Raw genomic sequence first — 27246 nt, 5'->3', positions numbered from 1 at the left:
TTTTGAGTTCGGTTTTTTATTACTTTACTTTTTTGAAAGAATAATAATGAATCTACTGCACTAACAACCTGAGATTTAAAACAATACGGTGATTTTTTATGGTATATACCAACAATGCTGCAGATGAACAGTTGTAAGAATTAGTGTTCCGATTATAAACGTGGAAGCTAGAAGAAGAAAAAAGGTCGATAATTGTCTACTCGCTTCGACAAACATGATGACTGAAACAACTTTTGATCAAATCTTGCTCAATTGAGGAGAAACAAAATTAAATAGCAAAAAAACATCAAATTTCTTACAAAAAGAAATCAAGTAACAAAACAACATCAATCTAAATCAAGAGTGTAAAAGGTAATAGGAGACGAAAAATCATCCGCAACACTAGTCTGTTGCTTTCCCAGCGGAAAAAAATGAAATAATACAACATTGAAATGCATTGACTGACTGACTAACGTATGTACAAGAAGTCAGGAATACTTATGACATGTCTTTGGTATTAAGCATATCGGTGAAAGATCATTTGATTAAAATATGTTAAATAAAAAAAGATAAATTCACAAACATTCTGCACTAAGAGCAATACTCGAAATATAAAGTCCCGTATCAAATGCCAATATCAAAAGCATAGTCACATCTAACGAATGGATAACAACTGTCATATTACTGACTTGGTACATGCATTTTCTTATGTAGAAAATTGTGGATAAAACCTGGTTTTATAACAAGCTAAACCTCTCACAATCAACTACTGTGACTATTTCAACTAAAGGAATTTTTTTAATTCGTTCAATCAAATGCAAGATAAGGTAGCCAAATCGAACACCATCAGTCGATGTCAATGATAAATTGCTGCATATTCGATTATAATGTGCGAACACCCACAAAAAATGAAATTTATTCTTTCATTTGACGAAGATCATTCTCGTTTATTCCACTGCAAAACGTTTGAGAAAATTCTGCTTACTCTTCAGGAGCACCTGAGAACACCTCAAATTTTTGATGGAGTTCGTATCGTATTTTGTTCAGTTTTCTATGTTGGGTCTTGTATACTTTTATCTGTCTTTTTGTCTTTTTCTGTTCTAGTCATGGCGTTGTCAGTTGATTTAAGATCTATATAAGTTTGACTATTCCTCTGGTATCGTTCACCTCTATTTCAAATCTCTGATAATTTTTGACAGTATATTCTTGGTGATTTGCGTCTGGATTATGATTTGGAAAAAGGGAAATTGCTATGCATAGGTTTCAGTACTCTTTGTTTTCAAGTTCTCTCTGATCCACTGAACAAGTGTTATGATTTACGATATGATCCAAAACATCGTTGTTATATTATAAAAACAACGTAAAATTATAGAGGATAATAGTCGTTGCGTTTAGTTCATACATAGAGACCAATTTGTTACAACGTATTGCCGATAACACAACTGTCAATCAATGGTGTGTTCACCATATCCCGAAATGATAACTGGATCGATAATCTGTTCATTTCTCTGATTTACCTAAAAGAGTAAACGCGGAGAATAACTTTTGTTTTTTCGTGGAATAATTATTTTTGTTTATTTCGGGGGTTCTTATGAATTTTCCAGTTACATAAAGTACAAATTGTCTAAATATCGTTTGCATTTTTTCCCCAAAACAATGAAACAAATATCCACGTAAATGAAATCTTTAGTTTTGATACACGAATATAAACGAACTCGCCGTATTTGCTGTACGAAAACGTATACTTGTTTAACACAAAAACACCTACTATAATATATTCGAGTGCAAACAATATTTAAAGTCAAGCTGCTTCTGTTTCATTCCTTTCTAGATTTTCATATACACACTCATAAGTAATAAATCATAAGATTGCATATCATTCTTGATTTGTAACGCTATAAAACTGCACATTAAAGAAAACTATCACAAAGTCGTATTCAAATGTACGTAATATATAATTCTTCTCACACGATTCAGTTGGTACAACGTATATTAAAAATTAAATAATACTTACTACATTTAAAATTTTAAAAGAAGACAATTGAATTCAATTGAGTCTTTATGCACTAAATTATATTTATTATATGCAATGTAAACAAGCGTTTTACATTCAACAATTAATGACCTCGATGCGTAGATAAACTTGTTCTATTCAATACTTTTTGTGATAGTTGAATAGATTTTTCTGCAATGTTCGGCTAATAAAATGCATTAGGAAGTTTGTCATATATACATCAGATATATAAATATGTTTACCTGATTTAAGCCTTTGCAATATGACATGTATAGTCAATTCTTGCTAAACATACCGCTTTTTCAACAGTTTATATTTATTATGCATCGGCAGAACATCGTGATGACTTTCTAGATCAAAGTAAGAGATATTGTTTTTGATAAATTAATAACACAGAGGGGTAGTCATACTTTCCAACAGTACATCTTTTAAAGGTATCAAAAGTTATATGTCCGATAGTTGTTTTCTTTTGTTTTGTATACAAATACGACATTCTGTATTCCTATCAACAGTTATTGTTGCATATGTGTTGTTTATCATCAGCTGTTTTTGTTGTATGTTAATACTTGTGAAGGTACTATATACGCAACCGCAAACTAATTAACTGTATTCGAAGCAATCCCTCGATCAAATATTAATGGTTACAGCAACAACGTTAAGGGGAACTTATGCTAAAATATCACTTCATGAACTTGGTTTCTTCGATTGCGTTTTCATTATCGCTTACATTATTTTAACAAACTCTACACACATCTTTTGACAAAAAATTGTAAAATTCCTAGCAAAACAAAGGCCTATGATGTCCTTTTTAATAATTATTGACGAATTAATACTCACGTGGTTTTTGAATCTTTCAAGACTGCAGACACCAACGGCAATACTTTTTTTTCTTTTTGGGGGAAATAAAGGCACCAATAGCTGTACGAAAGTCATGAATCGATTGAGAAAGAAACAAATCCGAGTTCCAAACTAAAACTGAGGGAAACACATCAAATATAAGGGGAGAACTATTACACAACAGAAACACAACACTGAAATGTTACACAGAAACGAACTATAATATAACAATTGCCATTTTCCTGACTCGGTACAAAACATTTAAGAAAAAAATGATGGGTTGAACCTGGTTTTGTGGCTAACCAAACCTCCCGCCATTATGGAAATGTTAAATTTAACAGTAAAATTACAACATTACATGATAGAACAATGAAAATTACAATACTTATTAATATAAAATTGTGGTAGTAATTAGAAACACCTGAAATGTTTATCGATGTGATATTGATTTCCAAATAAAGTTCGTAAGTAATCAGAATTAAGTATATCTTTTACTGGTTGCATACAACTATTTCTTTGTTGCTGAGGAATATTCTCTTTTTTCCCTTTTTTTTCTTTATTGAGATTTTTTTTTGTAGCATTAAGTGTCTTTATTCTATTCCTTTATTACAGATCTAGACACAAAACGATTAAGAGCCGTTCATAAGTTATCTAGGCTTGGTATAACTTGATAGCCGTATTCTTCCTCTTATACATAATACGTCTGTTGGGTTTTTTTTTTCAGAATATATATCAAAACTTATTCATAAGGTATAATGTGTACATCTTTTTGCATAACCGTCTAAGTGAAAACATGAATATTGCATTTAATTAAACGAAGTCACTTCACATAAAAGAATCAGTTTTCAACCGTTTGATGAAAAGAATTTTCTGAATGATCTTGTTTTGAAAATAAATTCACCTGTATTGATATAATATAAACGGTTTTGAAGATGATTTTTCAAAATTATAAACCTACTTATAATGTTTGTTAGTAAGGAGTACTTCCCTATTCTTATCGAAATTATCTTGTAAAATGTCCAGACAATATATCCCCCATACGGTGAGTAATTTTTTGATATAATAATGATAATAATTGGTTGTTCGAACAGGAGTTTGTAAAAATTGATTGTATACAAATTTGTGTATTTTTGTAGATTTGTCTGATCTGTTTACTGTGTATTACGTGTGAATCAACAGTTAGAGATATTCTATGTTCTTTCGATAATTTTGACAATTGTATAAAGTATGGTAATGCAAAGTGTGATACAAACAATTGTCGGTGTATGGATAATTACTATGATGATGGATCAACCTGTCAGAAAAGTAAGTTTTGTATAAATATTGTACACGATACATATTTCTCTTTCTGAAAATGAACATGTTTAACCTACATGATATCTGGTGTTTTACTTTCTATATTATAATCTAATATTGGAGTTAAGTCCGTTTTGAAATGAGTAGCTTTGGTACACTGTACAAATGAATATAACACATGATCAAAATATGAAGCAATCTACTTTATTTGGATATATAACTGACAAATTTGAGTTTATTTCTTTTAAAGTTGTTGTGATCCATACATATAAAATCAATTGTTTCTAATTATCCATAATGTAGCCATATTGTTTCCAGGCTGATGATAATGATATTTCCATACTCAGCATTTAAAATGTATTATTAGCGTATGACTTACAATACATTACAACTTGTATATCTAACACAGTTATATGTGTACAAGAACAGGCAACCAATACAGATCTAAAAAAAAACAAAAAAATAAATATTACAGAATGGTTATTTGTCTTTATTTAGGATTTAAACGATTACTTTGTTGTTCAAAAAGATATTCGATAAAGAATAGATAGAAGTAATCTACGGCGGTTCCATAGTATTACTTCAATTGACAAGTAACAAAATAAGGCAAAATTCTAATCAAGGTATCAAAATTAAACCGAGGACACACATCAACTATAAAAGGAAAACAACACAACAACAGACACACTTAGATACAGCAAAAACAAACAACAACATGCATAGATTGATTGATTGTTGGTTGCTTAATGTCCTGTGGCGAATTCAACATATAGAGAGACGGACTTTAGATAACAGTACAAATAACTCATCATAGATACCGGGATTAAAATTTAATATTTAAGCCACACGCACGTTTCGTCTAAAAAAGGCTCAGCAGTGACGCTCGAATCAAAAATGTTAAAAGACCAAATAAAGTGCGAAGTTGAAGAGCATTGAGGACCAAAACTTCCTTTAAGTTTTGCCAAATACAGCTAAGGTAGTCTATTCCTGAGGTGATAAAGCCTTAGTATTTGAAAAATTAAAAATGTTGTTAACAGTTAATTTATAGTTTTGAACATATCAATGATAATGCAAGTCAACACAGAAGTGCTGACTACTGGGCTGGTGATAAAATCGGGGAAATAAATCTTCACTAGCAGTGGCATCGACCGAGTGGTTGTAAATAAACTCATCATAGATACTCAATACAGTACAAACAAACGGAAAGCAAAGCATTTAGAGCAAATCTGCTGTAAATAAAATTGTTCATTATAATTAGGTCAAGAGATATCTACAAATAAGTCAACATGACCAAAGTGGTAAATTGACGCCTTAAGAAGTTATTGTCCTTTATAGAATTTATTTAATTTTTGTAAATTTGTGCAAAATATTTTCCACTGTCACTTCTGGGCCAAGTTCATTATAAGTAGAGATAATTGTAAGTAGCAAGATTGTTTAGTAAAGTAAGATCTACAAACGCATCATCAACACCAAAAAACAATTTTGTCAAGAATCCTTCTGTGTCCGTTGCTTAATATGCACATAGACCAGGGTGATCGACACAGGCTCTTTAGAGCCTATAGTTTATTATTATTTTTTTACTTTTTTCTTTTAGTATACATAATTAAGGCCTATAGAAAGATGAATGTCTAGAATTTTCAACCATATGAGATTGTTTTTTCATGAATTAATCCGGAGTAAAATAAACTAGTCAGGTTGAAAATTTAAAATATGCACCGTTTAGAAAAGGCTACATCTCTTTTTAATAATAACGAAATAATAACGAAGGAATATTAGAAAGGCCTTTTGTTAAGCATGAACATACATTTTAAAGAAGCTGTTGCACATGTCATACTGTAATGCATATTGTCAAAAGGTCAGGTAGTTAGTTTGTGTCTTAAAATGCGTCATTTGTACATTTTTTACAACCAATGACGACTTTTTCTAGAAAATATTGAAAAGAACTAAAAACAACATCTCTGTGGAAAGACCTTTTGGATTTATTCTGATTATATATATTTTTTTTAACTTTTTTTTCTTGCGCAGCGTTATTGTTTTAACAAGATGTCACTTTGAAATTTGGTATTTTATATCGAAAAAGAACATTCAGAATAGTAATACTTTTCTAATAATAGTTAGCAAAGGTAACAGGCTTATCGCTTGATACGCCAGACATGCGTTTCGTCTACATAAGACACATCAGTGACGCTCAGATGAAAATAGTTAGACTAAATAGCTAAACTCAAATCAAAACAGTTGGAAAAATAAAAAGCACAAAGCACCGAAAATTCTTCATCATTATGCCAATTTTGGTAATGGTAATTTGTGTATCAAGGGAAGAAAACTTTAGTGTTTTAAATGATTTAACACTTTACAGATATAAAGTTTATCCAAAAGTATCAAATATTGCTTGTTCTTTACCACTGGGGACACACTTCAAACAGTAGTACCACACCGACCTTATTTTTATACAAACTAGACATTTAATTTGGTACGACGGATTCGTGTTTGATATATATCAGTTAAGACAGCTAGATTGCCAAATCAAATATGTAAACCTCAGATTTGTGTACGGCGTCAAATCTGTGTCCGTTTCTCAAATATATGCTCCATCGCGGCGTCAATCGCTAATCTATGCCCGTAAAAAGTTATTCGGCCTCAAATATGTGTCCGATTGTTAAGCGTGACGTCATTCGCAAATACGTGTCCGTTAAAAAAGATAAGACCTCACATCTGTGTTATATTTTAAATCTTTTTACAGTTTGTGTCGCAATGCGCAAATTTATGTCCGTCTACTAAGTTCGGCCTTACAGGTTTTTTGTTTTATTTACTAAGTAGTCATTTCCCATAATTCAATATTCTAATGGCAAATTTTAGCGCATACACACAAGCTGTTTATAAGGGTGGACTGGTTGATTACACGGTATTGACGCAATAACATGCGTAACCTCATACATTTAGATTCTTGATCATAAAAGTAAAGCGATAAAAACTTTTTTTACCATTCTGTCCGAAAACGGCACTTTCGATTCGTCAACAAGTTTTATTTGCTCCCCGATTTTGATGTTCTGTTTTGGCCTTCGCAATCTGTACAATGTGAGGCATATCCACCCATACCCCTTGTGGATTTAGAATCTTTGAAATATCTTTGTTCCGCTTATTTGATACAATGTATCACTCATTTGGAATAGTGTCCTGCTGCGCCATCATTCCTTTTATGCAGTGACTTCATATACTAGATGAAGTTTTGTTATGTTTTACGTCGATGAAAGGACATAGATTAGAGCAAAACATCGCCATAGGTTTGAGTACATAAAGGACTTAGATTTGGAACGTCTATGACGCAATATTAAAAAAGACATAGATTCGAGGCCGGACATAGATTTGAGGCTACAAATATAATATCGAAAAAAAGTGAGAACAGAAAATTCCAAAATGTTTTATCAAAAACAGCAAAAAAAAAATTCACTGACAGAGTAAAATAACCAAACCATAACATGTTTCATCCATATCCTGCTCTATTTGCTTTTTCATTTTCATATTTCACTGGTTTGTGGTTAACGATGCATGCACTGTTATGTAAAAGGAGTAATGCTTTTAATTGTCATGATCCTGAACCAACTTGTGCCTGTAGTATACAACAGTACTGCAGAAATACAAACTGTTACCAAAGTAAGTTGTTTTTCTTTTTATCAATTAAAATCTGATTTTTCGATGCTTTAAACAATCCTTATAAATATCCTTTGGTTTAAGTTTTTCCAATTTATGTATTTGAAAATACGTGTTTATAAACATATATATTAATTCAGTAATTGACTTTATAGAAGATAAACTTGCATTACACATTTACTATTTATTTGTTATCTCTGTGATTTGATTGCAGAAAAAGGTCTTGGTCAGACATGCAGTTCTGGAATAGAGTGTTTGAATCAATTTTCATGCACAAGTGGGATTTGTCAATGTGCTACTCTTCAGTATTGGACAGGATCAACTTGTGTTGCAAGTAAGTTAAATTTCGGATTGGCAATTGCTAATTTTATGCTTATTTTTATGTATATAACCTGTTCTTTCAAAATTAAATTAAAGTGACTTTTCAATTTAATTGAAATAAAAAGAAAACTAGTATAAAGGTCATTTATATTTGAAAACATCGTGTGTCTGTATTTTCATTTGTGTTTTAAATTCCTGTTATAGTTTAATATAAGAGAAGCATACCAATGAGTTTGTACTCCTAAAAGACGATGTACCAGTCTATGTACTTTTTCGGTAAAACGAGGGTTCATAGCTCGATTAAAAATTACAGTAAAAAGCAAAATTGCAATTAGAAGCAATGCATTTACAATACTATATTTACAGAAAAGAGTATTGATGTAAACTGTAATGCTGATAATGAATGTATAAATCCCTTGCAATGTACAGCTGAGACCTGTCAATGTGCTATGAATCAGTACTGGACTGGTTCTACTTGTTCTGCAGGTATTTAATCCTATTATTTACAGATTTAAATAAAACGTACGTATATAATTGACAAATGATTTTGTTTACTAAAATAATAAAACAATTCCTACTGTTTCTAGATTTCGTATAAACGGTTGTGTTGATAAATTCATGGATGATTCATTTTCATATACCTGTATCTTTATTTCTTCAAAGACTAACAATCTAGTGTCGGTAATAATGTCACTTATTCTCATTAAACGATGAAAGTCACCCACCAAGTTGTATAATCTTGTTGTTGCAGTTTGTTTACTTGTATTGTTTTGACAGACAAAATTCTCAATAAAACATTTCTTAATCATTCACTATGATTAAGTGTTTCTGGTATTGGTTTTTGTTTTGTTATTTCTATCGCTGTTTAAATTCAAAAGTTAAAGGGATAGTAAATACGAATTTGACAAACTTATGATCAAGTTTTTTAAAGCTTCTAAAATCAAATATATGTAATAAAAAATAACAATAAGATCGCTAGGGTGTTTTTATAAGCTAAAAAAGTGTTGATAATTGACAATTCAAATCATGTTTCGTGCCTTTTCGTGCCTTTTCATGTCATTTATTATTCATCGAAATTTCTTCCCTAACTTTGCCGACTCAGTGAGTGAGATGACCAAGACATGAATATATATGAACATGTGCTTTTTGTATTCTTACGCGTTTTATAATTACTTTTGATTTAACGTACATATTTGACGTCATTTATCAAATTATGTAAACAAAAAATATAACAAAATCCTGAATATTATTCCAACCCAATATTCACCAACAACAGCAATATAATACAATTGTTTTTACATTTGTATGAAAAAACGTAAGATATGGATGTGTTTGTGAATTGAATCGGGGCCATCATGAAAGATACACTTGAAGAATAATATTAAATTGTAGGAAGTAAATTTCTAATTTGTACTCTCCCTTAAATTTGTAAACACATATTTTGGACAATAATGAAAGCGTCGCGATTTTATTTTCATGTGATCTGGAATATTTTAGAAATGTCGTATTTTCGGCTTCTCCTGTATGATTATGTATGACTTTGCCTAAGTGAAACGTGTTTTTAAGTGATTTTTTTTTACCGATCTCATCGCTTTTATTTATTTTCAATTTACACTAACTTGTCTGCATCTTTTTTTTGTTACTTTTCTCGCGCACACTGTAAATTTACGTTCCATGTCCGCGATAACATCCCCCTGCTAGACAATTTTTTCTTCCAAACACAATGTGCGATTGCGCATTGAAACTTTGGAGTTAAGGTCAACATACGTCATACATTTCCTATAAATAAGGGTTGGCTTAACATCGATTTATAATAAAAAGATGTGGTATGATTGCCAATGAAACAACTGTCCACAAGAGACCAAAATGACACAGAAATTAACAACTACATGTCACCGTACAACCTTCAACAATGAGCAAAGCCCATACCACAAAGTCAGATATAAAAGGCCCTGAGATGACAATGTAAAATAATTTAAACTAGAAAAAAAATTATTGTCTGGTAGACAAAAAATAAATTGAAAAGCTTATGAATGCTTAATGAAAAGTAACAAGTGATGCTATTAATCATATACTTTTTGTACAAAATTCGGCATGAAGGTTAAAAAAGTATTTTTAATAAAATTGGTAGCCACTATCCGTAAAAGGTTTGAATTGGCAGATATTAAAAAAATGCAGACCTACCGAAATTAAAGCGAGTAGTACATAACGTCCACTGATACCAAATAATTTTTGACATTTGTCTTTAACATTTTTTTTTAAATTGACAGTCAAATTTCAAACAGAAATATATCAGTTTGACGTTCCACCAAAACTATATCCAGGTCTGATATTATTTACACGCTTTTGATACATTTTTTTTTAAACAACAGCTATTTACATTTTAATCAATATCTGCAAATCATAATTGTTTCGGCTGTTAGATAAAAACAAAGTACAACATGGAGTCATTATCCGGTTTTCCAGTAATTTCAAAATATCCAAAGTATTCATTACCTTTAACAGTTTAATATTATGTCTGATACATTTATACAGAAATAGTATTGTTGTTATTGGTTTTGGTAGGCGACTTACTTATGTAGTAATTGCGCCTTAAATTCATATAACATAAGTATTATGTATATATACTTTCAGTCCTTAATTTATTTTTAGTAATACGTTTTGGCGAGTTTTATGTCAAACTATGGCGAACATGGTTGACTGAATTACTCAGAAATATATATCATATATGTTGAGAGACAAAAAACAAAACTACAAAAAAACACATAACAGAAGATACATGTAATAGGAAAATGAAAAAAAAAGCAAATGATAGTCCCAAATGAAATGCTTTATTTATTGATAGGTGTCATAAAATTGTTTAAAAATGTAATCTGGTTATTCACCTTTGTGTCGTCTGTGATATACTTATAAAAAAAAAGTATATTCAGAAACATGTAACAAGACATGTGCTAGTTAAATGCAACCAATGTTAGGACGTCTCCCTCAATTGATGTAGCAAATAATGACTCCTTAAAGTAAGGATTGGTTGAAGTTATTCCTTTTCCATAACTGCAAGTTGCGTCAATTTATTCCAAATAAATTTCCAAAGACATACTGGTATTTAGTGATTCCTCATTCCCTGACGAGAAAAAAAACACTTCCGTCATTGAACGAGGAATCACCCCTACCTACACCCTTAATCGCCTATTTAGATATATATATATATATATATAATATATATATATATATATATATATAATATATAAATGGAGCAAAAATAGAAAAATATGAAAAAAAGTTTACCAGTATATTATTAAAACAATACATTGTTTGATTTTGTTGTAAGTACAGAGAATGTCAGCGAAACAGAAGTGCTGGGATGTGCATATATATAATTATACAATAATCTGTGTGTGTTTGTCTAACTGACATCATCTAGTACAAATTTTAGATTTTATCATTTTATTGTTATAGAAAAGGATTTAACTCTTGTTACTATTCTAATAATGTATGAGCGTAGTGATTGTGTTTGTGTTTGTTTATTTTTCTTATTTTCTATCAATATGAATATGACTATAGTTGTCAGTTTATGACAATCGGAGAAGACATATTGTATTTTCCTATAATCTTTAAACATATAACATTAAATAATTAAGATAAATGTTAGTGGCACTTTCATAAAAAGAAAAGCGTGTAGCAAATGTTTCTATTGTTAAATATCTGAGCATAGTGTTTTGTGTTTGTTGTCTTAAAAGATATGACTGCAATTTTTCATTGTATAGAATTTTAAAGTGATGTTGTATTATCCCTCAATATGCACTGTTAACTTATCTAATATACTAATCTTCAATAGATCAGCGTTAAAATTGAATGTTGATACTTGTTAAAATTAAATGCGTGCATTTCATGGTCAATTAGTACTGGTGTTTGAAAGGTGAATGATTTACTGATGTATGACACAGGTAGAAAAAGTCTGTTTGATTACGCTCAATGGACTGACACAAAGGTGAAGTGTGCATTGCACTTGTGACTTGCTTGTGCTTATTATATATATATTTAAAAAGGAAATTATTTCATAATCGGGTGAGTTTTTCATTTATCTTTAATCTTGCTGGTTGTATACTGACTTTATGAAATAATTTAACTTCGGGACCGTCTGAGAAATAATTCATATACACTAGTTCCAAATACATTATTATTTGTTGTATAATCTCTAAACTAAAGCTAAATGACACTTATACATGTAGTTGAGAGTCTTCCTATTTTCTTATAAGTATATTAGTTTCCCGTAGATAGTTATGCACGGGACTAAAGGTGTGTTTGTAACCGGATAGCAGGTGTTTCAATGAGAGATCTACGACTCCCTTATTTTTAAGCTGATCAAACATATGTTTACGTTGCGCATCATATTTTGAGCAGACTAATAGAAAGTGTACAACATCGTCTGTGACTTTGCAGTTTTCACAAATTTCACTCGGGCTTTTCTCTATTTTGTGAAGATATTTATTTACATTAATAGAGCCAGATCTTAATCTGTAAATTATTCGTTCATTTTCTCTATTCATTGGTGGAATAGTAATCTTAAATGATACATTATTTTGGAAGGAGTGTAGTAATCTTCCCTTTGTGTTATCTTACCACTGTTTTTGCCAAATTTGTTTTAAAATGTTTTTTGTTAAACATTTGATGTCTTCTTTATAAAGGGGAATATGACAATCTACTGTATCTTTATTAAGAGCGACTTTTGCAGTCTGGTCTGCAATTTCGTTTCCTAAAATTCCGACGTGGCTTGGGATCCACTCAAATATTACGTTACTACCTAGTTTGACTAACTGGTTGTATAAAAATATAATGTCATACAATAAATAATTTTTTACCTTAAATAAATTACTCTTTAAGGCCTGGAGAGCTGATAAAGAGTCGACAAACACAATAACATTAATTGGTTTAAATTCTTCTAACCATATAAGATACAGAAATATTGCCATAAGCTCACAAGTGAAAATTGACATATTCTTAGGCAGTTTGAAACCTTTTTTTATTCCCATTTCAGGTATTCCAAATGCACATGAGGTTTTATTAGAATTTGGATCTTTAAATCCGTCTGTATCGAAATAGTATTATATATTGCGTGCATATAATGTAAATATGTCATATGACGGCATAAATAGTTTGAATAAAAATGCTAGTCATTGAGTGATTATAGTTTATGACATTACTATTTCTTTACCAATGCTTTAGTCTTCGAAAACAAAATGCATCTACAGGTTTTAATACATTGCTATTTGCTATGAATAAGCGTTCACTAAGGGCGGGTTTTCTTTATTTTGCATTGGATAAAGAAATTGTTATTTTAGATTAATTGAGTCAGTTTCAAAAAACAAACTATTTAATTTAAGAGAACTTATAATTTGATATTGATGTTTAGAAAAAAGTGTGAATGAAACATGCACTGCTAATAAAGAATGTGCCAGTACACTGAATTGTTCAAGTGGGCGTTGTCAATGTTCTACAAATCAGTATTGGACAGGATCAGCTTGTACTGCACGTGAGTTTGGTTTTTTTATTATTCATAGCTTATTACATTTAAATGCAGTACATATGTTTTCTTATAAATTTCTCCATTTATTTTATTACATTTCCAAACAACACATACAAACAAACCGACAAACATACAGGTCAACGAACGCTATTTATCAAACACTAGGTCAGCATATATATCTATCTTTCAAAATTGCCCATTATATTAAAAATTTATAAAGTATCCAATGTTTTTTTCAAGATTTTGTTTAACCCAATTTTGTAATGATGAATACATGTTTTCATTTCACTAAAACACAAGTCGATAATTGCCAAGATTCCTCAATCGAAATATACTCATAACGATTTTTGTCCTAAATCTTAACCCTTTCCGTTTCAATTCTAATCATAATAATAACAAAAAGTAACACATAATGACAAACGTAATCAATTAATGTAAGGTACCTAACTCTATGTTTTGTCCACAGAAAAGAGTGTGTCTGTAAACTGTAATGCTGATACAGAATGTCTTAGACCAATGACATGTGCAGGGGGAACATGTGAATGTTCTGTTAATCAGCGATGGACAGGGTTGACATGTGTTGCATGTAAGTAGAATCTTCATAAAGAAGTTATGATAAAAATTGAAAATGCACATTTAATTCTTATACAACAATTCTATCACAGTTATTACCGGATGGTAGTTTTTGCATATTTTTACCATCCCCTATATAGTTTCCAAATGTTTAACAAACAAACACACAGCAATACGCATGGTAAAACATGATTTAACAATTTAAGAGCTATGAGATCTACTGACAGAAAACCTCCTGACCTCATTCAAACTTATCGAAAGACTATATCTTCACAACATGAGATGGTTCCTATGGTTCAGTTCTTTCTTTGTATTATATTTGTCATCAGTGTCTGGTGTTCCAACAAGCGTCACTCTTAGTCCGAAAAGCAGAAGTATTCAGATTTCATGGAGTAAGCCGGTTGAATCACAAAGTACCATACAAGGATACCGTGTACGAGTTCTATTAAATAGTGAGTGTGTAGTAGAAGTACTCCTTGTTTGTAGTACTGGGTGTACTAATAAGGTAAGTATTTTGTTAGTAAAGATTTCTTTGTTAGCGAAACATATTAACACAAAAGCCACAATTACTATCAATAAATTTGATTCTAGAAGTTTCTCCCCCTTCGGATTTTACATTTTGATTATCATCATGTTTGTGTTCAAAGGAAACGTTTGAAAACCATTAAAATTACCAGTTTGTTTTAACATGTTTAATGTAAAAAAAAATAGTAAGTTTTTTTCTACCGTAAGGTTATGAAATTACATGTAGTAGGCGCAATTGTAAATATTATTCTCTGAATGAATCAACTTTCCGTATACACTTTGAAAACACGATATTTTCAAACAAAATGAAATATTTCGAAAACTCATAGTAAAGAACCATAGTTTGGGTTATTTAGAGTGCCTAAGTCTCATAAAATGTTTTATGAACAAATACAAAAACTTATCTTCCTATCCTAACTAATTTACTCATAATGTTCTAATCTGTTAATAGTTGCAGGTCTGCAAGACAAACATTTTTGCTTTAATTACAGCTGATACAGCATGTGTGCTCTGCAGACACTAGACAGGTTCGAGAAAGTAGAAGAAGTATTGAACTGATGGAACCAATATCATATGAAATAAACCAATTACTACCATATAAAGATTATATCGTGTTGCTAAATGCGATAAATGACACTGGTGATGGTAAAATAAGTGAAACATCAGTAAGAACTGATTCCGAAGGTATGCATTTTGATTAAAGTAACGGTATTTATTGCATGTAAGAACTTGCCGGACCATAATAGAATAAACTTAGAAGATAAATTTCGGCTGATGTCATTCATGTTTGATTTGGCTATTTCAAAATCTCTTATATATAGGTATTCATATGTTATATATTTTTAATATTTTGTTGACAGTTCCCCAAAAGCCGTTGAATGTATCTGCTTCTGTTGTAAGTTCAAATGAAGTAAAAGTAACATGGAAGCTACAAGGACCAAAACCAGGGATAACTACATATCATATCAAAGTTTATGAATTGGTTTTAAATGCTGAACCAGCTTTTGTAAGAGGAGAAAACGTAACTGGTAATTATGTCTTGTTTCTATGTATGCTCGCTACTCATTTCAGGTCAGAGGTTCTGAAATGACCTTAATCGTGGATTCTCAAAATCACACATGTTAACGTCAAAATAATCGGGACCAAAACCGTTTAAATTTTACGTTTCCTGAGAGAGAAAACTGAAGTTGATACTTTTGGTAAAGTGTGACTCTTGCTCAGATTTTAATTCACAAAATGTCACAACTTATCCTACGCCTCAAACTTTATAAGCTTCTCAATAACATGAATTGTTATGGAATGTAAATAGAGGACATTGAAGAAAAGGTTCAGAACTGCAATACAAGTTTAAAAAGGTGATATCCATAAAAACTAATAAACCCAATTTCTGAAAACGTGAACATAACTGTCATATTCCTGACATGGTACACAGATTTTTCGAAGAAAATGGTAAGTTAAACCTGGTTTTAAAGCCATCTCCCACTTATACGACAGTTTTTGTTATAGTTCCGTTATAATTTTTAATAAGTTTTAATAAGTTTTAATGAGCAACCCATACCATACAGACATACTAGTTTAATAATGTAATAATAACTAAGACCAATCAGCCAACACTGTGTACACATACGTCATAGACATACAACACAACTGACTAAAATATTTAAACCACAAAAAGTAAAGTAAATAGTAATTACTCATCAAAGATGTCAACACCAAAATCGTGTACGCCAGACGCGCGTTTTTGTCATTTATAATATATACTGTATATAGTGTACACTTATTCGATAAAGTGAACAAAATGGAATCAGCACAGATATATTTTGTCAAAATCGCACCTCAGGACACACCTGCACAAGGAATAGGTTGACGAGTAAAAACCCGGTAGCAGGGTGCATAAATTATCAGTCAAAATTTTATTAAAACAAATAACGGAGAAACTAAAAAAAAGGATGAAACACAATGAAAGATGCATTGATAGCTTGTCATCATAATTTCCTTGATGTAAATCGTGGAAAACGAAAGTTGTCTATTTACACGCAATAGATAAAATTGACCTTGCGAAAAGTTGTTCAGTTTGATAGCATTGTTGAATTGCCATTTACGGTAGGTAAATGAATATACTCATAATGTGGAACATAAAGTTACCGTCTATTATACTTGAAAGTATGATAAATTAGACACTCGACAATATCTGGATAAGAAGTATATCAATGTAAAATGGACACACAACAAATTCGAAATGTGTACCCAATTTTAATCTTTAGAATAATAATATATTAAGAGACATACAACAGTTCCTGTTTTTTAATTAGTTTTTTTCAGGTATGTTTAGTAAGTTGGAAACATTTTCAAAGTTACCTTTATTCTTATTCTTTTACTGTTTATTATTGTACATGCTACTAAGTTAAGTATCACCACAACTGTGAACAAGTTATTTGGTAAGCTGATAAAATTTCTTTTGAATTGCGGGTTTTAAAAGTGAGAAGCCTAGGGATAACAGAACATTTTTTTTGGTTATAAACTTCTTTTTTTTGTTATTTAAAGGATTTAATAAGCAGATCGCTGAGTTGTCTGGACTAGAGGCATTTTGGAATTATACGTTTACAGTAGTTGCTACGACAGATAAAGGCAACGGTGAACGGTCAGATATGTCAGCTGTAGTAACAACATATCAAGATGGTAAATATAAATATTATTCAAATTTCCTCAAAAAGATATATTTGACATCGATCATTAATAATATAAAACTGTGTTTTTATCTAGACATAATATTCTTAATTAATATTTATACACAATACACTCATCAGCGTGCAAAAGCTTACATTAGAAATATCTACACAAGTAACAGTTCAATAAATTAATATATACTGATATGATTTACAATTCATTTGTTTTGTTGAAACGATATTTAACTTTAATTTATAAGTGAGGAACCTCAACACCTCTCCTTTATCTCTCCTTTTTGATTTTACTTGTATAAGTTTAATTATATAATAAGTTTGGTAACATTCAGTTTCTTTAGTTTGTTTCTAACATTTCAGCATATAAAGAATATATATTTGAGTTTTGACTTTATATCATGTACATTGCTTCATTGTCTTATTTATCATTATTGTAAATGTGAATGATATTTGTGTATGAAGCTCAATAATGGACAAACATTTTGAAATTGATGACATGATTCTTGGTTTTAAGCGGGAACGCTGTCTGCGATTGTTTTTATTAAAAAAAAATATGCTTTCACAGCTCCTGGAAAAGTGACGAATTTTGTAATAAAAAGACCATCAACGATATCGACAACAATGGAAGTTTCCTGGTCTATACCATTATTAAAAGACAGAAACGGTATCATTAAGGATTATACGATTAACTATAACATCAGTGGGGTATGTGTTTTATATTGATTTTATTATTTTATGCATTACAATGTTCGAGGATAACGTTCCAAAGGATTTCATTTAAATGAAATTTGATATCATAGCGTCTAATGTATTTTCTTTTAATAAGCACATGCATACTTTAGAACAAATGGTAAATGCTAAATTACAATGCAATCCTAAATGATGTTTTGAGTACAATTGAATGAGCATGAAATGAAATTTACTATAGAATATATCATTTAAGCATTATCTACGGTGCATATAGTATTTTTCAAAGTAGAGAAGGTTCAGGCAAAAACTCTCAATATTTTTACAAGTTATATAATTTTAAACATTTTTGAACTACATGAAATTCATCATCGAAGAGGAATAAATTCATTGTCGAAAGAGATATATGGTCCATAAAAACTGGTACCGTTAATGTTTTAACCAATTAGAGTCCTAATAATCGATTAGACATACGATTGTTTGTGTCTTCATTCCCTTGTACTTTCTTCTATCAAAAAGTCAAATCAAGGTAACAAGTATAAATTGAGGGAATCGCTTGAACTTTAGAATATGCTCTAGGACAAAAATAATTAAGAATTCGAAACCAAAGATATATGCAATATTAGGTCAAGGTTCTACCGAGTCCTTCCCCAGTTTTGCGCCGAGTACAAAAAGATTATATTTTTATGACATTGAATGACCTAATATTGTTTTTATTCTACAACTTAAATTAATACATTGATAGCTAGTTGCATTCTCAACACGTTTTATGAGCTGATAAAAACAAAGAAAACACAAAGAAAATTTCAATCTAACAATATCAGCATTTTATGCCCATACCGAAATTAGTCAGGAATAAAAAAAATCTTTTCAATTCGATTGATTGACAAAAGTTGATTTCTGGACCTACCTTTCTGACTTTACCATATAATTTTGTTTTTTGCTAATGCTTTTTATCTATTCAAATGAAACCTTTGTATTGAAATATTTGCAAATAACTAAATTATGAACTGATATTAGCATTATGTGTTATAAGCTAAGATAATACTGTGATATTTCTAAGATATAATAGCATCTGGACAAATTTGTAATATCAACTAATTAATTTTGATAAAAGGTTAGAAGCACTAGTAAGTGAATAAAATTACACGCCTTTTAAAACGTTTTCAAAAAGGACATGCAAATATATCACTACGATCGATATTCCATTGAATTTACATTTTGCTATATACTCCTGTCAATTTATATGTAGACAACAACGACAGAAACAATAGCTGCAGAATATGAAAATTTTCAAAAATTGTATTACATAACACCAGACAGACATTATCAAATTGAGGTGAGTTTTATGTGAAAATAGTCAGACGATACGAGTTATGCATTTAAAATTTAGTCAAAGAATATATGAATATATTTTTATAACTTTAAGATTTAATAATATATATTGTTCATGGACCATCCTTCTTTTGAAGTGTGTTTAGTTGCTCACAAAAAATGCCATATGCGAATAACGATCAATTTGTTTTAAAAGTTTATCGCTTATTGTCGATATCAGGGATCGAGGAAAAAATTTGTCAAAATAAAAGAAGGGTGATCTGAAGTTCGGAAAGAAATATTGGAGATGAGGGAGGCTATAACAAAACAAAAATTTTATGTTGAATTTTTTTAAATTTAGAATTCGTATTGAAATGCATACATGACTTTGCGACTAAATTAGTAGCAACATTTAAATTAGTAACTAGCGTTTGAAAGAACTATATATAATGTTGCTTTTTGGTTTGTTTAAAAACGTGTTTGTTAAATGCCTAGAATACATATAAATAGTTCACCTCGTCGGGTCCACTACGTAAATACAGTGTATGTATCGTTGATACACAGCTGTTCGCTTCGATATAAGTAAGGAGTCAAACCACATAATTCAAAACGGATATACAGATGGCAAAATCAAAAGTTCAAGCATATTCAACAATGAATAAAAACTGTTATATTCCTGACTTAGTACTGACATTTTCGTATGTAGAAAAAGGTGCATGGAACCAGTTTTACGGATGTTTTACGGACGTTTATTACCACGGCCGTGAAACGTCCGTAGCTATTTTACCTGTGTATCGTTGATCTGAGGATGACGAAGACCACCAGCTGGTTCAGACAGACAGATAAACAGTTTGTTTAAGAAAACTAATAATCATCGACTCACTGCCATACAAAAATAATAAAACACAAGCTTAATGAGAAATTAATAAAGGCTTAGAAAATATGGCGGTCGGTACAATTCTGTTTACAATCGTTCTCATTCTTGTTAACGACAAACGAGACGTTTTTAATTTTCCCCACTTAAGTAGTAATATACCAACTTCAACTGAATATTGGATACAAATTTCCCAAATTATTCTGTATTCAAGAGCGTGCAGCTGCGACTCAGTAAAGACTCAGAGTATGTCAACGAACGTCTCGTCCTATTTCTAAAAAAACTTCATCGGAAGTTACAAAGACTTTGTTGATAAATATTCCGTTTAAACCTCACAAATAATACACGATGATCTTTAAGTATAGATTCTGAGCAATGACGTCGTTTATCATTTTAATAAAGTGTTGTAGTGTTCTTTTACTTGTCCTTTTTTGTCCTTTTCCATTATAACTTTAAATGTTAATTCTATTTTAGGTGATATCTAGTTGACGTAGCTCGGTATTTATACATTCAATCATTGTGTTGTTGTGGCTGGTTCATTTTTGTATTCTAGCTTCATTTTTGCTATGTTTTTTGTCTATACTAGTATGTTGTTTTGTTACATAATTGGTTGTGTTTATAGGAATTAAAATCCTAACACAATATTGACTGTTGTACCTCTATTTTGACATTTTTTACTTTTTACGTGTGTTTGTTTTGTTCACACATCGCTGTCAATATAATGGAATTTTATGCGAGGGTCATACAAGTGCGAGGTTAAGCTAGCTATAAAAACTGGTTCCATGCACCTTTTTCTACATACGAAAATGTCAGTACTAAGTCAGGAATATAACAGTTTTTATTCATTGTTGAATATGCTTGAACTTTTGATTTTGCCATCTGTATATCCGTTTTGAATTATGTGGTTTGACTCCTTACTTATATCGAAGCGAACAGCTGTGTATCAACGATACATACACTGTATTTACGTAGTGGACCCGACGAGGTGAACTATTTATATGTATTCTAGGCATTTAACAAACACGTTTTTAAACAAACCAAAAAGCAACATTATATATAGTTCTTTCAAACGCTAGTTACTAATTTAAATGTTGCTACTAATTTAGTCGCAAAGTCATGTATGCATTTCAATACGAATTCTAAATTTAAAAAAATTCAACATAAAATTTTTGTTTTGTTATAGCCTCCCTCATCTCCAATATTTCTTTCCGAACTTCAGATCACCCTTCTTTTATTTTGACAATTTTTTTCCTCGATCCCTGATATCGACAATAAGCGATAAACTTTTAAAACAAATTGATCGTTATTCGCATATGGCATTTTTTGTGAGCAACTAAACACACTTCAAAAGAAGGATGGTCCATGAACAATATATATTATTAAATCTTAAAGTTATAAAAATATATTCATATATTCTTTGACTAAATTTTAAATGCATAACTCGTATCGTCTGACTATTTTCACATAAAACTCACCTCAATTTGATAATGTCTGTCTGGTGTTATGTAATACAATTTTTGAAAATTTTCATATTCTGCAGCTATTGTTTCTGTCGTTGTTGTCTACATATAAATTGACAGGAGTATATAGCAAAATGTAAATTCAATGGAATATCGATCGTAGTGATATATTTGCATGTCCTTTTTGAAAACGTTTTAAAAGGCGTGTAATTTTATTCACTTACTAGTGCTTCTAACCTTTTATCAAAATTAATTAGTTGATATTACAAATTTGTCCAGATGCTATTATATCTTAGAAATATCACAGTATTATCTTAGCTTATAACACATAATGCTAATATCAGTTCATAATTTAGTTATTTGCAAATATTTCAATACAAAGGTTTCATTTGAATAGATAAAAAGCATTAGCAAAAAACAAAATTATATGGTAAAGTCAGAAAGGTAGGTCCAGAAATCAACTTTTGTCAATCAATCGAATTGAAAAGATTTTTTTTATTCCTGACTAATTTCGGTATGGGCATAAAATGCTGATATTGTTAGATTGAAATTTTCTTTGTGTTTTCTTTGTTTTTATCAGCTCATAAAACGTGTTGAGAATGCAACTAGCTATCAATGTATTAATTTAAGTTGTAGAATAAAAACAATATTAGGTCATTCAATGTCATAAAAATATAATCTTTTTGTACTCGGCGCAAAACTGGGGAAGGACTCGGTAGAACCTTGACCTAATATTGCATATATCTTTGGTTTCGAATTCTTAATTATTTTTGTCCTAGAGCATATTCTAAAGTTCAAGCGATTCCCTCAATTTATACTTGTTACCTTGATTTGACTTTTTGATAGAAGAAAGTACAAGGGAATGAAGACACAAACAATCGTATGTCTAATCGATTATTAGGACTCTAATTGGTTAAAACATTAACGGTACCAGTTTTTATGGACCATATATCTCTTTCGACAATGAATTTATTCCTCTTCGATGATGAATTTCATGTAGTTCAAAAATGTTTAAAATTATATAACTTGTAAAAATATTGAGAGTTTTTGCCTGAACCTTCTCTACTTTGAAAAATACTATATGCACCGTAGATAATGCTTAAATGATATATTCTATAGTAAATTTCATTTCATGCTCATTCAATTGTACTCAAAACATCATTTAGGATTGCATTGTAATTTAGCATTTACCATTTGTTCTAAAGTATGCATGTGCTTATTAAAAGAAAATACATTAGACGCTATGATATCAAATTTCATTTAAATGAAATCCTTTGGAACGTTATCCTCGAACATTGTAATGCATAAAATAATAAAATCAATATAAAACACATACCCCACTGATGTTATAGTTAATCGTATAATCCTTAATGATACCGTTTCTGTCTTTTAATAATGGTATAGACCAGGAAACTTCCATTGTTGTCGATATCGTTGATGGTCTTTTTATTACAAAATTCGTCACTTTTCCAGGAGCTGTGAAAGCATATTTTTTTTTAATAAAAACAATCGCAGACAGCGTTCCCGCTTAAAACCAAGAATCATGTCATCAATTTCAAAATGTTTGTCCATTATTGAGCTTCATACACAAATATCATTCACATTTACAATAATGATAAATAAGACAATGAAGCAATGTACATGATATAAAGTCAAAACTCAAATATATATTCTTTATATGCTGAAATGTTAGAAACAAACTAAAGAAACTGAATGTTACCAAACTTATTATATAATTAAACTTATACAAGTAAAATCAAAAAGGAGAGATAAAGGAGAGGTGTTGAGGTTCCTCACTTATAAATTAAAGTTAAATATCGTTTCAACAAAACAAATGAATTGTAAATCATATCAGTATATATTAATTTATTGAACTGTTACTTGTGTAGATATTTCTAATGTAAGCTTTTGCACGCTGATGAGTGTATTGTGTATAAATATTAATTAAGAATATTATGTCTAGATAAAAACACAGTTTTATATTATTAATGATCGATGTCAAATATATCTTTTTGAGGAAATTTGAATAATATTTATATTTACCATCTTGATATGTTGTTACTACAGCTGACATATCTGACCGTTCACCGTTGCCTTTATCTGTCGTAGCAACTACTGTAAACGTATAATTCCAAAATGCCTCTAGTCCAGACAACTCAGCGATCTGCTTATTAAATCCTTTAAATAACAAAAAAAAGAAGTTTATAACCAAAAAAAATGTTCTGTTATCCCTAGGCTTCTCACTTTTAAAACCCGCAATTCAAAAGAAATTTTATCAGCTTACCAAATAACTTGTTCACAGTTGTGGTGATACTTAACTTAGTAGCATGTACAATAATAAACAGTAAAAGAATAAGAATAAAGGTAACTTTGAAAATGTTTCCAACTTACTAAACATACCTGAAAAAAACTAATTAAAAAACAGGAACTGTTGTATGTCTCTTAATATATTATTATTCTAAAGATTAAAATTGGGTACACATTTCGAATTTGTTGTGTGTCCATTTTACATTGATATACTTCTTATCCAGATATTGTCGAGTGTCTAATTTATCATACTTTCAAGTATAATAGACGGTAACTTTATGTTCCACATTATGAGTATATTCATTTACCTACCGTAAATGGCAATTCAACAATGCTATCAAACTGAACAACTTTTCGCAAGGTCAATTTTATCTATTGCGTGTAAATAGACAACTTTCGTTTTCCACGATTTACATCAAGGAAATTATGATGACAAGCTATCAATGCATCTTTCATTGTGTTTCATCCTTTTTTTTAGTTTCTCCGTTATTTGTTTTAATAAAATTTTGACTGATAATTTATGCACCCTGCTACCGGGTTTTTACTCGTCAACCTATTCCTTGTGCAGGTGTGTCCTGAGGTGCGATTTTGACAAAATATATCTGTGCTGATTCCATTTTGTTCACTTTATCGAATAAGTGTACACTATATACAGTATATATTATAAATGACAAAAACGCGCGTCTGGCGTACACGATTTTGGTGTTGACATCTTTGATGAGTAATTACTATTTACTTTACTTTTTGTGGTTTAAATATTTTAGTCAGTTGTGTTGTATGTCTATGACGTATGTGTACACAGTGTTGGCTGATTGGTCTTAGTTATTATTACATTATTAAACTAGTATGTCTGTATGGTATGGGTTGCTCATTAAAACTTATTAAAACTTATTAAAAATTATAACGGAACTATAACAAAAACTGTCGTATAAGTGGGAGATTGCTTTAAAACCAGGTTTAACTTACCATTTTCTTCGAAAAATCTGTGTACCATGTCAGGAATATGACAGTTATGTTCACGTTTTCAGAAATTGGGTTTATTAGTTTTTATGGATATCACCTTTTTAAACTTGTATTGCAGTTCTGAACCTTTTCTTCAATGTCCTCTATTTACATTCCATAACAATTCATGTTATTGAGAAGCTTATAAAGTTTGAGGCGTAGGATAAGTTGTGACATTTTGTGAATTAAAATCTGAGCAAGAGTCACACTTTACCAAAAGTATCAACTTCAGTTTTCTCTCTCAGGAAACGTAAAATTTAAACGGTTTTGGTCCCGATTATTTTGACGTTAACATGTGTGATTTTGAGAATCCACGATTAAGGTCATTTCAGAACCTCTGACCTGAAATGAGTAGCGAGCATACATAGAAACAAGACATAATTACCAGTTACGTTTTCTCCTCTTACAAAAGCTGGTTCAGCATTTAAAACCAATTCATAAACTTTGATATGATATGTAGTTATCCCTGGTTTTGGTCCTTGTAGCTTCCATGTTACTTTTACTTCATTTGAACTTACAACAGAAGCAGATACATTCAACGGCTTTTGGGGAACTGTCAACAAAATATTAAAAATATATAACATATGAATACCTATATATAAGAGATTTTGAAATAGCCAAATCAAACATGAATGACATCAGCCGAAATTTATCTTCTAAGTTTATTCTATTATGGTCCGGCAAGTTCTTACATGCAATAAATACCGTTACTTTAATCAAAATGCATACCTTCGGAATCAGTTCTTACTGATGTTTCACTTATTTTACCATCACCAGTGTCATTTATCGCATTTAGCAACACGATATAATCTTTATATGGTAGTAATTGGTTTATTTCATATGATATTGGTTCCATCAGTTCAATACTTCTTCTACTTTCTCGAACCTGTCTAGTGTCTGCAGAGCACACATGCTGTATCAGCTGTAATTAAAGCAAAAATGTTTGTCTTGCAGACCTGCAACTATTAACAGATTAGAACATTATGAGTAAATTAGTTAGGATAGGAAGATAAGTTTTTGTATTTGTTCATAAAACATTTTATGAGACTTAGGCACTCTAAATAACCCAAACTATGGTTCTTTACTATGAGTTTTCGAAATATTTCATTTTGTTTGAAAATATCGTGTTTTCAAAGTGTATACGGAAAGTTGATTCATTCAGAGAATAATATTTACAATTGCGCCTACTACATGTAATTTCATAACCTTACGGTAGAAAAAAACTTACTATTTTTTTTTTACATTAAACATGTTAAAACAAACTGGTAATTTTAATGGTTTTCAAACGTTTCCTTTGAACACAAACATGATGATAATCAAAATGTAAAATCCGAAGGGGGAGAAACTTCTAGAATCAAATTTATTGATAGTAATTGTGGCTTTTGTGTTAATATGTTTCGCTAACAAAGAAATCTTTACTAACAAAATACTTACCTTATTAGTACACCCAGTACTACAAACAAGGAGTACTTCTACTACACACTCACTATTTAATAGAACTCGTACACGGTATCCTTGTATGGTACTTTGTGATTCAACCGGCTTACTCCATGAAATCTGAATACTTCTGCTTTTCGGACTAAGAGTGACGCTTGTTGGAACACCAGACACTGATGACAAATATAATACAAAGAAAGAACTGAACCATAGGAACCATCTCATGTTGTGAAGATATAGTCTTTCGATAAGTTTGAATGAGGTCAGGAGGTTTTCTGTCAGTAGATCTCATAGCTCTTAAATTGTTAAATCATGTTTTACCATGCGTATTGCTGTGTGTTTGTTTGTTAAACATTTGGAAACTATATAGGGGATGGTAAAAATATGCAAAAACTACCATCCGGTAATAACTGTGATAGAATTGTTGTATAAGAATTAAATGTGCATTTTCAATTTTTATCATAACTTCTTTATGAAGATTCTACTTACATGCAACACATGTCAACCCTGTCCATCGCTGATTAACAGAACATTCACATGTTCCCCCTGCACATGTCATTGGTCTAAGACATTTCTGTATCAGCATTACAGTTTACAGACACACTCTTTCTGTGGACAAAACATAGAGTTAGGTACCTTACATTAATTGATTACGTTGGTCATTATGTGTTACTTTTTGTTATATTATGATTAGATTGAAACGGAAAGGGTTAAGATTTAGGACAAAAATCGTTATGAGTATATTTCGATTGAGGAATCTTGGCAAT

At 30.5% G+C, this 27246-nt stretch overlaps 3 protein-coding genes and 1 long non-coding RNA gene across 4 annotated transcripts in view; 2 read left to right on the top strand and 2 right to left on the bottom strand.

Moving 5' to 3' along the window:
• The window catches only part of LOC143048860 (uncharacterized), a 107955-nt gene extending 85010 nt beyond the window's left edge, over positions 1 to 22945 (bottom strand). Inside the window, exons 1-2 of the mRNA XM_076222728.1 lie at positions 22925 to 22945; positions 21749 to 21835 (exon numbers count right to left, since the gene is read on the bottom strand). Of these exons, the coding sequence (XP_076078843.1) occupies positions 21749 to 21835; positions 22925 to 22945 (108 nt within the window). The remainder of the gene's footprint in view (positions 1 to 21748; positions 21836 to 22924) is intronic.
• On the top strand, positions 8456 to 13624 carry LOC143049148 (uncharacterized). The gene is made up of 2 exons (XR_012970089.1): positions 8456 to 8581; positions 13506 to 13624. It is a non-coding gene; the product is annotated as an uncharacterized LOC143049148 (long non-coding RNA).
• On the top strand, positions 14136 to 15807 carry LOC143048772 (putative receptor-type tyrosine-protein phosphatase mosPTP-1). The gene is made up of 4 exons (XM_076222645.1): positions 14136 to 14205; positions 14522 to 14697; positions 15209 to 15401; positions 15578 to 15807. The coding sequence occupies exons 1-4, from the start codon at positions 14136 to 14138 to the stop codon at positions 15805 to 15807; spliced, it is 669 nt and encodes a 222-aa protein (XP_076078760.1).
• Positions 22946 to 25365: 2420 nt separating the features above from the next.
• Positions 25366 to 27065, bottom strand: LOC143048858 (putative receptor-type tyrosine-protein phosphatase mosPTP-1). The gene is made up of 4 exons (XM_076222727.1): positions 26969 to 27065; positions 26477 to 26652; positions 25772 to 25964; positions 25366 to 25595 (listed from the first exon to the last, which is right to left on the bottom strand). The coding sequence occupies exons 1-4, from the start codon at positions 27063 to 27065 to the stop codon at positions 25366 to 25368; spliced, it is 696 nt and encodes a 231-aa protein (XP_076078842.1).
• Between the last annotated feature and the right edge of the window lie 181 nt (positions 27066 to 27246).

The sequence above is a fragment of the Mytilus galloprovincialis genome, chromosome 10 (genome assembly GCF_965363235.1).
Source record: "Mytilus galloprovincialis chromosome 10, xbMytGall1.hap1.1, whole genome shotgun sequence".
Classification (NCBI taxonomy): domain Eukaryota; kingdom Metazoa; phylum Mollusca; class Bivalvia; order Mytilida; family Mytilidae; genus Mytilus; species Mytilus galloprovincialis.
This window is presented reverse-complemented; position numbering and strand designations above follow the sequence as displayed.